The 15,515-nt window shown below is 49.2% G+C and overlaps 1 protein-coding gene across 1 annotated transcript in view; it reads left to right on the top strand.

The window, feature by feature from the left end:
- Positions 1-14,498: 14,498 nt before the first annotated feature.
- Positions 14,499-15,515, top strand: part of LOC542920 (probable phospholipid hydroperoxide glutathione peroxidase) — a 3,162-nt gene continuing 2,145 nt past the window's right edge. Inside the window, exon 1 of the mRNA XM_044602689.1 lies at positions 14,499-14,505. Within this exon, the coding sequence (XP_044458624.1) occupies positions 14,501-14,505 (5 nt within the window). The 5' untranslated portion in view covers positions 14,499-14,500. The remainder of the gene's footprint in view (positions 14,506-15,515) is intronic.

The raw sequence follows: 15,515 nt of genomic DNA, 5'->3' as shown, positions 1-15,515 counted from the left end.
TCATGCTGTGCCGGTTCGCTTTAACAGGTAGGGATAAATTACGTACGTAGTAGCTACTAGTCCACTATAGATCGCAACTTTGACCTTTGATGAAGGGAATTGAACGACTTTGGGCGGGGGTCAGGGGTCGTCAAGATGCTGTGACTGACCGGGGTCAAGTTCGAAAGCAATAAGTAAAGATGCATGGTGCTATGTGACTGCGCTAGATTCCGGCAAGAAGCATGCCATCTTCACGGTGCGTTGTCCACTTGTCCTCCCTGTCGAGGGATGCGATGCCAGTCACCTAACTGAGCCGGTTAAGAACGCAATGCTGCGCAACTGATGTAACTTTGCGACCAAAAGGAACCTGATATAAAGTGATGCAGCTTTAATTTCTTTGGAGAGGATTGTAAAGCGAGCGCAGTAATAAAGCCGGTGTTTTTCCTGCAATGAATCAATGATGATGCTTGCTTTGTGGTGATAGACAGTGGTCGCAGCAAATGACGGGGCAAAAGATGCTATAGACCGGATCCATCAAACAAAGCTCGCTCAACCGGTTCTTCGTCAGGGTAACCTGCCGTGTCGGCCTTCTTGTGGCCCGTCGGACGGCGACCGGCGAGCAGCATGCCGTCCACGTCTCTCAACGGCCCGAGGCATCGTCCATTCATTCAACCTTTTTCATATTCACCACTTGCTTGTGTTATATACTTATATTATATAGTTGCACCATAAACCAACCTGATCATCCACGTCCGTCCATCTCGAAGACACCGTTGATTATGCTGTTTTGCTGCTCGCTAGCTTATGCCACGTAAGCAGAAAACGGGACCCATCTGTCGTAAACACGCTTAACAGAGCCAAATCCGTCGATCAGTGATTTTTGCAAAAAGATTACGCTAGAGATGATGTCTTCTGCAACAAAAATATAGCGTAGTGTTTTCTACAAACCAAGCCTTCAAATTGATGATTTCATGCAATTTACTCCGCTTTGCAGCATCTCGCAAGCAGAAAGGAATATAGCTCGCCCACCGACCGACCGCCCGCGTCGGGCCGGGCATATCCGCCCGCCCGGCCCTTCTAGACCGGCCCATTCAACTCGTGCGTCATGCGTGATGCGTGCGTCTATGGCAGGCCGCAAACGCACGGCGGAACGCTGGATTCCTGTTGTGATCGGTTGCGAGTTTGCGCGTACTAGGTGTGACTGGCGAGCAGCGACGACGGCCATACCATGCGGGTGCGGTGTGAATGTGAAAGGACGTGTGGTATGTGCGTGCGTGTGCGTGACGGCCGGGGCGGCAGGAGTAAAATGCTGCGCTGAAAGCTGTCCACGTGAGTTGCTCCGTACGTCCAAGCCAAGCACCTGGCCATCTCATCTCATCTGCATGCAGGAGGCGTGACCGCGCTTGCTCCGATCCAGCCGCCGACGGATGATGCTTCCAGAAGCTTCGTGCCTTCGGGAAAATCGGTGGTGAGAGTATCTACTGCCTGCCGGGCTTTGAGGACCCCTATACATCTGGGTCCGGACAAAACGGTCCGGTTTAGTGACCGATCTCAGAATCTCGATCCAGCCGCATTCCTCATAGCAGCTCTGTATATCCGGGCTGACCGGCATTCCTTATATCTAGACCGTATACCTGAGCCGGATATGAGGACGTGTTCGCCACATCAGACTAGTGTGCGGGTGTCACAGCCCTAGAATGTTGTTTGTAAATAGTTGCATCTTCATCCAGGCATCATATTTAAATTTCTGAAACTTGAACTGAGGAATTTTGGAAGCCTCAAAAACTTAAATAAAAGAGGGGCAAAGAACCCTGGTAAATGCATTCAATGTTTTCAAAATGGCCTTAAATAATGTTGGTTATATTTTGGCAAGGGTTTTGCACCAAACCAAAAATAATGAACATTTTTGAGGAATATTTTGAGCACTGAATTTAAATCATTACTTTATTTGCATTTGGAACTATATTCATAACTTGTATAGAATATATTTCCAAATACCCTGAAACATTTTATGTGCTTTTGGAAAAGTCCATTAAGCAGCATAAATATTTTCAGAGGAGTTTTTGGCATTGTTTGAATTATTTTTAAATTCAAAACAGTGGCAAAACAGATTAAATAAAAGAAAACAGAACTGAAATAGAAATAAAAGAGAGAGAGAGAAGGAAGTTACCTGGCCTCACCCGTGCAGCCCACCAGAGCCGGCCCAGCTCCTGTGCTAGTCCAGCACTGTGCGGCCCAGCCCACCTCCTCCCCCTTGTCATCTTCCTCCTCTGCCAGGAGGACGAACAGAGGCGAGGCGTGGCGCGCGCCCGAGAGGCCCCGGCCACCTCCTGCTTCCACCGAGGCGTTCCCGAGCCTCCCCCTCACGCCACCACGATGCCACGAACCCCCCCCCCCTGGTGGCCCTCTCTCCTCTCCCTCACTCGCTGCTCTCCTTCCCCTCTCCCTCTTCGTTCTTCGCCCGAACAGAGAGCCGCCGCCGTCGTTCGCTGCCACCACGCCCACCATGCTCCTCTCGCCTCCCCGTGTAGTCTGCAAACTCCGCCACCGCCTGTTACGTCGCCTCGAGCAAGCCCCGAGCGCTCGGACGCCCCAACTCGACCGCATCGACTCGTCTTCAAGCTTCGGTCGCCGGAGATCGCCGTCGCTGTCCCGTCGCCCCAGGCCTTCCCCGAGCACGCCGACCGTCTCATCGTGATCTCCGTGAGCCCCTGCTTCGTTTCCCCCTAACCCCATGTCCGATTTCGAGTTCCAGCCGCTCCCTCCACCGGAGCCGAGACGCTCCGCCGCACGGGCTCGTCGCCGGTGAAGCCCCGGTGACCTTTTGGTCCCAGGCATGCGTTCGTTGCACTCGTTACGTCCCGTAGAGTAAAACTAGCGCGACAACCGTCTCGTTTGCACACCGCAGCGCCGGTCCCGCGAACCCCCGAGCTCCGGCCGCCGCCGGGGTCGATGTCGCGCTCAACTCCGGCCACCCCACGCCCTCTCGTGGGTCCCCCTAGATGCGCGGGAGCACGGGCTCACCCTTGGTGCCCTCAGCGCGACCAGCCGCGGGCTGTAGCGCCGTCCCGAGCAACTCCGGCGAGGTCTCGCCGTCGCCGTGGTTGCCGGCGTCACTTGCTGACGTGGCTGGCTTAGTTAGCCACTAATCACCGCACCGTGTCACTGGCACTGGGCCCCACATCTTAATTAATCTTAGTTTATTTTCTGTTTAGTTTAACTAACCACATGGGCCCCACCCGTCAGCTTTGACCACGCTGACATGGACGTTGACCGACCCCACGCGTCAGTGTTGACCTGCTGACGTGTCTGTTGACCCAGCCCCACCTGCCATTGACACTAACCAGCCTCAGTCACTGACCAGTGGACCCCACTGGTCAGGTTTGACCACCAGCAGCGTCTGTTGACCTGCTGACGTCACAGTGACGCAGCGCTGACGCAGTAAATCCTTTTCTGGATTTATTTATTATTCAGGAATTTCAGAAAAAAAAACCCTAAACTTCTAAAAATCATAGAAAATTAACCGTAACTCCAAATTAAATAAATTATATATGAAAAATTATCAGAAAAATTCAAGGAATCCATCTGTACCATTTTCATGCATGTTAGAACAACTTATAGCTGCTGTTTAGCACAAATCATTTAAATGGCATTTGAATAATCACATATGGAGTTTGAATTTGAATCTTGTATTCAAACCAACTTCATTTAATCTGTTGCTAGTTGCATTAGCCCAAAACACATTCATTTTGCCATGTCATGATCATGCATCGTATTGTGCATTGCATTGATTGTGTTCCCTTTTATGTTGCTGGTATTTGTCCCCTCTCGATAGACGTGATACCGATGATGTGATCGTTGACACTGATGAAGACTCAATGCTATCTTCAGAAGTGCCAGGCAAGCAAAACCCCCTTGTTCATTTCGATACAATCCTACTCTCTCGCTCCTGCTCTCTTTTAATGCATTAGGGCAACAACGATTCATCTGTTACTTGCTACGGTAGCTGAACCCCTTTATCCTCTGCATGACCTGTCATTCCACAGTAAATAGATGAAACCCACTAGCATGAGTAGGAGTTGTTTGAGCCCTGATGTGCCTACTCATTTATGTTTGTTTGTCATGCCTGCTACTGCTTAGAGTTGAGTCGGGTCTGATTCATCCGGGATGAATCAGAGGTGTGTGAACATGTCCTACGGTGTGTGAGCTAAGCGTGTGAACACGATTTGGTAAAGGTAGCGGTGAGAGGCCATGTAGGAGTACATGGTGGGTTGTCTCATTGCAGCCGTCCTCAGGAACTGAGTTCTGTGTTTGTGATCCATGATTCAGCTACTACCACGCATTGGGCCCGAAACCAATGGACCCTCTCGGCTTCTTGATCACCCTTGTCCTCTGTCCAGGAGTTGCAAGTAGTTTCTGGTGTTTGTAGTATGCTGGAGGCCGTGGGCAGCGCTGACCGTAGGGGTGGGCTGTGATGCGGTAGGCACGTGGCACGGTGTACCGGGCGCCCGTTTGGTGTCTCGGGAACCCTGTTCACATCGTTTGGGGCTGTGAGCGAAACTCCGGCCGGATCTCCTCATGGATGGAACCCGAATAGGCGATAAACCTGGACTAGAGACTTAGGTGATTAGGTAGGTCGTGGCCGACACCCACGTTGGGCTTCCGCTTGAAGGTTGCCGAGTACATGTCGTGTAAACGACGGTAAGTGGTGAGAGCGTGTATGAAGAAGTACACCCCTGCAGGGTTAACATCATCTATTCGAATAGCCGTGTCCGCGGAAAAGGACTTCTGGGTTGCTTATATCAGTTCATAGACAAGTGAAAGTGGATACTCTAAAATACGCAAGATAAGCGTGAGTGCTATGGATGGCGTTCTCGTAGGGAGACGGAAGCGGATCCATAGTGGTGTATTGATATGGTGAATATGTGGACTCGTGTGCGCCACCTCAAAGAGTCGCTTGCAGTCATAGTTCAGGATAGCCACCGAGTCAAAGCTGGCTTGCTGCAGTTAAACCCCACCATCCCCTTTGTTGATAATGATGCATATGTAGTTAGTTCTGATGTAAGTCTTGCTGGGTACATTTGTACTCACGTTTGCCTATTTTATGTTTTTGCAGAGAGACTTCAGTCTCACTAGTAATTCCGCGTGGTCTTCAACGTTTAGCTTGTTACCTCAGCTACGATCTTGTGCCCTCGGCAGGATCTGATAGATAGTCAGGCTTCTCAGCCTTTTTCATTTATAGATGTATGTACTCAGACATGATAGCTTCCGCTTGTGCTTTGACTTGTATGCTCTGATTGTTGGGTCATAAGACCCATGTTTGTAATATCTCGCTCCTCGGAGCCTATTGAATATTTACTTGTGTCGTAGAGTCATGTTGTGATGCCATGTTGTATTTGCACATATCGAGCATATTGTGTGTATGTTATTGAAATGCTTGGTATGTGTGGGATCTGACCATCTAGTTGTTTATCTTTAGTAGCCTCTCTTACGGGGAAATGTCTCCTAGTGTTTCCACCGAGCCATGGTAGCTTGCTACTGCTCCGGAACACTTAGGCTGGCCGGCATGTGTCCTTCTTCGTTCCTGTGTCTGTCCCTTCGGGGAAATGTCACGCGATGAATACCGGAGTCCTGTTAGCCCGCTACAGCCCGGTTCACCGGAGTCCTGCTAGCCCAGTGCTACAGCCTGGATTCACTCGCGGATGACCGACACGTTCGATGCTGGGTCATGGATGCCTGTCCCTGTAAGTCTGTGCCACTTTGGATTTACGACTAGCCATGTCAGCCCGGGCTCCCTATCATATGGATGCTAGCGACACTGTCATATACGTGTGCCAAAAGGCGCAAACGGTCCCGGGCAAAGGTAAGGCGACACCCGTGGGAATACCGTGCGTGAGGCCGCAAAGTGATATGAGGTGTTACATGCTAGATCGATGTGGCATTGAGTCGGGGTCCTGACAGCGTTGGTATCAGAGCTTGACTGCTTGTAGGATTACCAAGCCAAACTGGTCGATGTTGAGTCTAGAAATTCTTTAGTTATATGTAGGGGAATTGATTGTGGGATGGAACGTAAGGCTCTTTTTACTCCTTATACCTCATGGCCTTCTGATCTGAGTCATCATCTTCTCTTCTACGGGGATTAAGAACTAGGCTATCTCTTCTTTCTATTAGGATCACGTGTTACTAATCAGTGGACTTATAAGATTGTTGGATTTAAGTCTCAATTCAGTTCCTACTACTTCCGTATGTTAATTGTTGATCTCGAAACCTTGATATTGTGCTTCTGAGTGGTTATGCCACCATTTTTGTGAATGTCTCAAATCTTTTCTGAGCATTTACAGCCGTTATGCTGTCCGAGTCATCCCAGGTTTCTAAGTAGTCTAATGCATTTGCAAATCCTTTCTTCCCGTTTCAATGTTCCCATGGGCCAGATTAACCACACTAATCAGTGAGTTGAGGTACTCCGTTACCTTGACATATATGTTGGAGATATTATTATGACCCTAGGTGTCTTAGAGGATCATCTAGTAATTTAGCCATGATTTGTGTTCCCAGTGTGATGATTCTGGCCATCATTCTCGAAAGCATCCTGTGATGCTATTTAGTAATAGGTATTCTGTTCCTGGGTTCTTGAACCCGAGATTCACTCTACCTACTTCATGTTGATAGTAATTGCTAGTGCCTTTAGGATATTAGTAACCTTTGCGATAGTCCTTGAAGTCCGTGGTATCTTCTTCTTCCAAATACCATGAACTACTTATGGCAGAAGTTCCTCGTTGAACTGAAATATCACAACAGGATTATTCTTGATGAGTTCTCCATTATATATTGTGGCTCTGCCAGTTCTACCTTTCTGCATGGGTTATCCGGAAGAAATATGTTGAACTTCGTTCGACATGCTAATCCATGCATCCACAACTCAGAAAATCATATGTTCTTTTGAGTTGTCCCATCTTAGTTGTTTCCGACCCTCGCCTATCAATTGATAGTCAAGGGTATGCATGCATTCGTTTATCGATGCCTATTACCCTTGTGGTCCGTCAAGCCATTCTGTCCTGAATGACTTGGAGAAACAAACTCCAGTACCTCATCCATATCTAGGATTGGGTCAAAGTAGTTGTATTCCGCAGATCAAATGCCAATCCAGCTTTTGGTTCTGTTCTACCTTGGAGTATTACCCCCTTTATGTCAGAATTGTCATGAGAACTGCACCAACTCTCATGAATTTTGATGTAGTGATACTTCTCACCATCATTAGTCATTCCTCGGCCCTCGTGTTGATGCAACCGGAATACCGACAACTGAATTGTGATGTGTGAAATCAATACTCCCAGCAACCTCGTTGCTTGGTAGTTAAAGGATAATAATTTCATTCTTAGCATGTTGGTTTTTGAATCATCCTTCTAAGACTGATCGTGCTACCTAGTCCTTATTTCGGTGCACCCTTCGATTGATGAGTTAGGATCTTGTCAAGTCCTCACTCATTTGATCATATCGTCTTGCCCTCAAAAGCGAGATTGTTCTCGAGCTTAGTAACATACCGGTGGTTCGTGATTTTCTGAATGTCTTCTCGGAAGTATCACCAGGTCGTCACCTGACCGTTATGTTGAGCTCGTGATCAAATTGGTTTCTTATGAACCACCTTCTCTCCAAGAATCGGTGTTAGATATCCCTGAGCTAGTTGGTTAAGCTAGACAACAACTTGGAGAGTTGGAAGATAAAAGCTTGTCTGACTTAGTTCGTTCCAAAGGGATATTCTTGTGTAGTGTGTGTTGAAGAAAGATGATATCTTCATCGATTGGTCCCTGTGATCAGTTGTTGGACCTATTGTCTTATCAATCCTTTGATTTGAGTGTGGGCCATCGTCAAGTCAAATCAGTACCAACGATGCTCGTAATGTTGTCTTACTCGTGGTTGATCCCTCGAGCATACACCATTATATCTTTTGGGTCTGACCAATGCTATCACCGTGTTCGCATGATGGTGGGAGTCCAGTGATAAGGAAACCCAGATGAATTGCTGTTGAGCCCATCAACAACATCATTGTCTCCTCCATGATTTTGTTGAACATTAAGCTAGTGTTGGAAACTTTTGAAAGCATTTCTTCATGCTAGCTCATGAAGCATGTCGGTTGTAAGGAGTGACTTCCTCTTATACACGTGCATTTGGTGAAAGTTGCCGCCGTGAATTTGAGAAAGTTAGTTTTGCTTCCTCTGGAATCATCCCAAATCAGTCATGCATACGTGCGAAGTATTCTGTGGTTCGGAGACTTGCAACCTCCATTCCATAGGTGTCCCGAGCACACCAAGCCACTGATTGATTTGTTCAAGGAGAAGGAGTTCCTTCATAAGAGCTAATCCGGACTTATGTAGGGATTTCGATACCCTCGTTGATGGTTCCCCCTCCTGAACTCGGTAGTGTTTTATTATAAGACTACTTTGTGGTCATGCTTGTCTTGGACAACGTGTTCACATGTTTGTAGCAGAACCAGCTCATGTTTTGGAGTTTGCTATCGTAGTTCATTTCCCGAGAATCTCGCATCGTTATCTCGTCGAATTGTGTTGCAAACTTCCGTTTTTCTTCCTAGACTCGATGAGTCTGAAATATCCTGACACCAACCAGATCTGAATCTCAGGCAGATATGATGGTTGGAATATTTCCCAAGAATTATAATATTGGTCGCGCGATAACCGGTAAAGTGGATGTCGTGGCCAACACACCCAGCCGGAAAACCTGTTATTATAATATCTTGATTGATGAAGTTGGCCACCTCCCCATAGGGATTTCGTAGGATTTACTCCCTAGTTGCCCCTATGGATTTTTGTATTCCCGAAGTCCGACCTTTTACTTGATGTTCTAGATATCAAACCATATCTATGAATGGGTTACACTAGCACATCAAGGAGAACATTAGAAGCGGAGTGCTAAGTGTCTCTCGGTCGATCATCCAGATTTGGTTCCTTGGCTTCGCTAAGGTGTAATCTGAGAAGGTGTTATCTTCCTTTGCATCTGCATCATCCATCATCATTCATCATGGTAGCAAGTTGTGTTGCCAGGATCCTTGACACGGATATTGGTAAAACCCTGATGAATATGGAAATGCTCAAGTTCTTGAGAGCACGCACAAGCGCTACGTGTTATCATCGGCACTAACTGGGTTTGCTCTCAGTTTCCTCGGCAATGCTATGACCTATTCAAACAGTGAATTCACTCTCTATTGTTGGGTTCTTCCCCAGTTACCAGAATCATTCCCATCATTTGCATTTTGTTCCCAGCTTGCACCGCCAATGTGCCATTCTACCATGGGTCTCTTCCATTTCTGGTGATAAGCAAATTCATCCATTACGTTGTCTTCAACAAGGTAATCCCCATCATCCAAGTTTGAGTATGCCATTCTACCGACCCCCTCCAAACGATCGCTCGAGAATTGTCTTAGGCTGGTTTAAAGAGTTTCAATGATCTCTGAATCAAAAGTAATTTTTTTTGCCACTTAAGGGGATATCTCTACGAGTCACCTTCCCTAAGGTGTATCGTTATGGTATCATGGCAACTCAACTCCTCGCTACGTTGACAATTGTTTACCACCTTCTTAAGCGTGAAATTGTTGTCTACCTAGTGCACCTTCGTCATCCGTCTCTTTCCACCCCTCTTGATGTGTAACTCGTGTCTCAACCCGAGAGATGGTCCTATGTCTCATTCCGTGAGTTGTTCGATCTTCGAGAAGATCGACCCTTCTAGAGTCTCCTTCTTCCCTCCATGTCATGTTGACGGGATTTCGTAGAGCAAGACGACAAGACAAAGATGGTGTTCAAATCAACGTTCATTTGAAGTGCAACCTGGATCGTGAAGATTGTGTTAGGTTGCGTTCCCCATCGTCTTACCCTACACTTGAATCTCGGGACGAGATTTTTGTTTAGTGGGGGTGAGTTGTCACAGCCCTAGAATGTTGTTTGTAAATAGTTGCATCTTCATCCAGGCATCATATTTAAATTTCTGAAACTTGAACTGAGGAATTTTGGAAGCCTCAAAAACTTAAATAAAAGAGGGGCAAAGAACCCTGGTAAATGCATTCAATGTTTTCAAAATGGCCTTAAATAATGTTGGTTATATTTTGGCAAGGGTTTTGCACCAAACCAAAAATAATGAACATTTTTGAGGAATATTTTGAGCACTGAATTTAAATCATTACTTTATTTGCATTTGGAACTATATTCATAACTTGTATAGAATATATTTCCAAATACCCTGAAACATTTTATGTGCTTTTGGAAAAGTCCATTAAGTAGCATAAATATTTTCAGAGGAGTTTTTGGCATTGTTTGAATTATTTTTAAATTCAAAACAGTGGCAAAACAGATTAAATAAAAGAAAACAGAACTGAAATAGAAATAAAAGAGAGAGAGAGAAGGAAGTTACCTGGCCTCACCCGTGCAGCCCACCAGAGCCGGCCCAGCTCCTGTGCTGGTCCAGCACTGTGCGGCCCAGCCCACCTCCTCCCCCTTGTCATCTTCCTCCTCTGCCAGGAGGACGAACAGAGGCGAGGCGTGGCGCGCGCCCGAGAGGCCCCGGCCACCTCCTGCTTCCACCGAGGCGTTCCCGAGCCTCCCCCTCACGCCACCACGATGCCACGAACCCCCCCTGGTGGCCCTCTCTCCTCTCCCTCACTCGCTCCTCTCCTTCCCCTCTCCCTCTTCGTTCTTCGCCCGAACAGAGAGCCGCCGCCGTCGTTCGCTGCCACCACGCCCACCATGCTCCTCTCGCCTCCCCGTGTAGTCTGCAAACTCCGCCACCGCCTGTTACGTCGCCTCGAGCAAGCCCCGAGCGCTCGGACGCCCCAACTCGACCGCATCGACTCGTCTTCAAGCTTCGGTCGCCGGAGATCGCCGTCGCTGTCCCGTCGCCCCAGGCCTTCCCCGAGCACGCCGACCGTCTCATCGTGATCTCCGTGAGCCCCTGCTTCGTTTCCCCCTAACCCCATGTCCGATTTCGAGTTCCAGCCGCTCCCTCCACCGGAGCCGAGACGCTCCGCCGCACGGGCTCGTCGCCGGTGAAGCCCCGGTGACCTTTTGGTCCCACGCATGCGTTCGTTGCACTCTTTACGTCCCGTAGAGTAAAACTAGCGCGACAACCGTCTCGTTTGCACACCGCAGCGCCGGTCCCGCGAACCCCCGAGCTCCGGCCGTCGCCGGGGTCGATGCCGCGCTCAACTCCGGCCACCCCACGCCCTCTCGTGGGTCCCCCTAGATGCGCGGGAGCACGGGCTCACCCTTGGTGCCCTCAGCGCGACCAGCCGCGGGCTGTAGCGCCGTCCCGAGCAACTCCGGCGAGGTCTCGCCGTCGCCGTGGTCGCCGGCGTCATTGCTGACGTGGCTGGCTTAGTTAGCCACTAATCACCGCACCGTGTCACTGGCACTGGGCCCCACGTCTTAATTAATCTTAGTTTATTTTCTGTTTAGTTTAACTAACCACATGGGCCCCACCCGTCAGCTTTGACCACGCTGACATGGACGTTGACCGACCCCACGCGTCAGTGTTGGCCTGCTGACGTGTCTGTTGACCCGACCCCACCTGCCATTGACACTAACCAGCCTCAGTCACTGACCAGTGGACCCCACTGGTCAGGTTTGACCACCAGCAGCGTCTGTTGACCTGCTGATGTCACAGTGATGCAGTGCTGACGCAGTAAATCCTTTTCTGGATTTATTTATTATTCAGGAATTTCAGAAAAAAAACCCTAAACTTCTTAAAAGTCATAGAAAATTAACCGTAACTCCAAATTAAATAAATTATATATGAAAAATTATCAGAAAAATTCAAGGAATCCATCTGTACCATTTTCATGCATGTTAGAACAACTTATAGCTGCTGTTTAGCACAAATCATTTAAATGGCATTTGAATAATCACATATGGAGTTTGAATTTGAATCTTGTATTCAAACCAACTTCATTTAATCTGTTGCTAGTTGCATTAGCCCAAAACACATTCATTTTGCCATGTCATGATCATGCATCATATTGTGCATTGCATTGATTGTGTTCCCCTCTATGTTGCCGGTATTTGTCCCCTCTCGATAGACGTGATACCGATGATGTGATCGTTGACACTGATGAAGACTCAATGCTATCTTCAGAAGTGCCAGGCAAGCAAAACCCCCTTGTTCATTTCGATACAATCCTACTCTCTCGCTCCTGCTCTCTTTTAATGCATTAGGGCAACAACGATTCATCTGTTACTTGCTGCGGTAGCTGAACCCCTTTATCCTCTGCATGACCTGTCATTCCACAGTAAATAGATGAAACCCACTAGCATGAGTAGGAGTTGTTTGAGCCCTGATGTGCCTACTCATTTATGTTTGTTTGTCATGCCTGCTACTGCTTAGAGTTGAGTCGGGTCTGATTCATCCGGGATGAATCAGAGGTGTGTGAACATGTCCTACGGTGTGTGAGCTAAGCGTGTGAACACGATTTGGTAAAGGTAGCGGTGAGAGGCCATGTAGGAGTACATGGTGGGTTGTCTCATTGCAGCCGTCCTCAGGAACTGAGTTCTGTGTTTGTGATCCATGATTCAGCTACTACCACGCATTGGGCCCGAAACCAATGGACCCTCTCGGCTTCTTGATCACCCTTGTCCTCTGTCCAGGAGTTGCAAGTAGTTTCTGGTGTTTGTAGTATGCTGGAGGCCGTGGGCAGCGCTGACCGTAGGGGTGGGCTGTGATGCGGTAGGCACGTGGCACGGTGTACCGGGCGCCCGTTTGGTGTCTCGGGAACCCTGTTCACATCGTTTGGGGCTGTGAGCGAAACTCCGGCCGGATCTCCTCATGGATGGAACCCGAGTAGGCGATAAACCTGGACTAGAGACTTAGGTGATTAGGTAGGTCGTGGCCGACACCCACGTTGGGCTTCCGCTTGAAGGTTGCCGAGTACATGTCGTGTAAACGACGGTAAGTGGTGAGAGCGTGTATGAAGAAGTACACCCCTGCAGGGTTAACATCATCTATTCGAATAGCCGTGTCCGCGGAAAAGGACTTCTGGGTTGCTTATATCAGTTCATAGACAAGTGAAAGTGGATACTCTAAAATACGCAAGATAAGCGTGAGTGCTATGGATGGCGTTCTCGTAGGGAGACGGAAGCAGATCCATAGTGGTGTATTGATATGGTGAATATGTGGACTCGTGTGCGCCACCTCAAAGAGTCGCTTGCAGTCGTAGTTCAGGATAGCCACCGAGTCAAAGCTGGCTTGCTGCAGTTAAACCCCACCATCCCCTTTGTTGATAATGATGCATATGTAGTTAGTTCTGATGTAAGTCTTGCTGGGTACATTTGTACTCACGTTTGCCTATTTTATGTTTTTGCAGAGAGACTTCAGTCTCACTAGTAATTCCGCGTGGTCTTCGACGTTTAGCTTGTTACCTCAGCTACGATCTTGTGCCCTCGGCAGGATCTGATAGATAGTCAGGCTTCTCAGCCTTTTTCATTTATAGATGTATGTACTCAGACATGATAGCTTCCGCTTGTGCTTTGACTTGTATGCTCTGATTGTTGGGTCATAAGACCCATGTTTGTAATATCTCGCTCCTCGGAGCCTATTGAATATTTACTTGTGTCGTAGAGTCATGTTGTGATGCCATGTTGTATTTGCACATATCGAGCATATTGTGTGTATGTTATTGAAATGCTTGGTATGTGTGGGATCTGACCATCTAGTTGTTTATCTTTAGTAGCCTCTCTTACGGGGAAATGTCTCCTAGTGTTTCCACCGAGCCATGGTAGCTTGCTACTGCTCCGGAACACTTAGACTGGCCGGCATGTGTCCTTCTTCGTTCCTGTGTCTGTCCCTTCGGGGAAATGTCACGCGATGAATACCGGAGTCCTGTTAGCCCGCTACAGCCCGGTTCACCGGAGTCCTGCTAGCCCAGTGCTACAGCCTGGATTCACTCGCGGATGACCGACACGTTCGATGCTGGGTCATGGATGCCTGTCCCTGTAAGTCTGTGCCACTTTGGATTTACGACTAGCCATGTCAGCCCGGGCTCCCTATCATATGGATGCTAGCGACACTGTCATATACGTGTGCCAAAAGGCGCAAACGGTCCCGGGCAAAGGTAAGGCAACACCCGTGGGAATACCGTGCGTGAGGCCGCAAAGTGATATGAGGTGTTACATGCTAGATCGATGTGGCATTGAGTCGGGGTCCTGACAGCGGGACCCACGCGGACACTCGTTGAAACCTAGCGGTCCAGTGACAACGCCGCTCCGACACACCGCCCGAGAGGCAAAACCCGACTATTTAGGAGATGTTCGGAATTCATCCGCTCTGCAACTCCGCTGCGGAGTGGAGCGACATGCAGTTACATTTCGAAGAGCGGTTCACCGGGTGCTCCGCGCGCCCCACTCCGTACTGAAGGAGCAGAGGGTTGCCGAACACAGCCTTAAGGCAGACAACGACCCCCAACCCTAGCCGCACTCACATTTCTCTTCCCATCCGCTCGCGGCTCGGAGCTCCTCATCCGCCTGTAGCCATGGCCCGGGAGGGGAATAATACTTACGCAATGGTCACACTAGAGCGGCGGTTAGAGCTCCTTGAAGGAGATCTGGGCCCGTGAGCGAAGCTCGAATTGTAGCCGGCCCGCCTCTGGACTCGCAAGAGCAGGAGGAGGAGGACGCGGAGCAGCAGACGTCGGACATGGGCATGAAGGGTGCGGAAGCGGGCCGAGGAGGAAGAAGATGAAGGTCATGTAGATCTGGCACATCTGGTTGCTGGATTTGGCATGGCCGACGTGCTGGGCGAGTTTGAAGTTGCTCAAGCGAAGGAGGCGATGTAGCATCAGACCATCATCGACTCCTTCCACTCGAAGACGAAGGTGGAGGCAAACCGCCGCTACCCTGCGAGAGGCACGAGCGAAGGTGGATGCAATCTTCGAGGACAACATAGAATCCAATGAGGAGCCGGAGCTGCGGGAGGCGGTCATCCATCAGGAGGCTAGTTCGTCCGGCATTGCCGACACGGCTTCCCGCTCCAAAATGTCGTAAAAGAAAAAATGACTTCCGGGTCCACGACTCAGCCACCCACAAGTTCTTTTCCGGCATGGTGCCGTGTCTCAAGCATTGCGAGTTTGTTTTCGCATTTTTATTCCGACGACAAGATTTGCCTCTTTTTTTTTTTGCAACGAGATTTGTTCAGCGAGAACACGAGAATACGACACGCGGGAAAGCGGACCACGTAGGTCCGGCGACTGCACGAGACCACGTACACGTACAGGGATGCATCCGTCCGATCCGATCGGACGGCCAGGCCTCAGCCGCCCAAGTTGACCCCGGCGCCTCGATTCCGTTCGCACGGGCGGGTCCCGGCGGCTACGTGCTTCCTCCGTCGCGGGCCACGCGCATTCATTATTCACTGCCGCGGGCGTTCACACCTCTGTCCATAACAAGATTCCAAGCCCCAACCTGCCCCCGGCCGTGGGCCTGGCCCTATAAATCTCCCGGTGACGTCCCGGCCCACCCTCCCATCCTCGTCGTCTCCACGCTACCGCC

This window comes from Triticum aestivum, chromosome 2A (genome assembly GCF_018294505.1).
Source record: "Triticum aestivum cultivar Chinese Spring chromosome 2A, IWGSC CS RefSeq v2.1, whole genome shotgun sequence".
In the NCBI taxonomy this organism is placed as follows: Eukaryota; Viridiplantae; Streptophyta; class Magnoliopsida; order Poales; family Poaceae; genus Triticum; species Triticum aestivum.
Note: the sequence above shows the minus strand (reverse complement) of the source record. Positions and strands in the feature narration are given on the sequence as shown.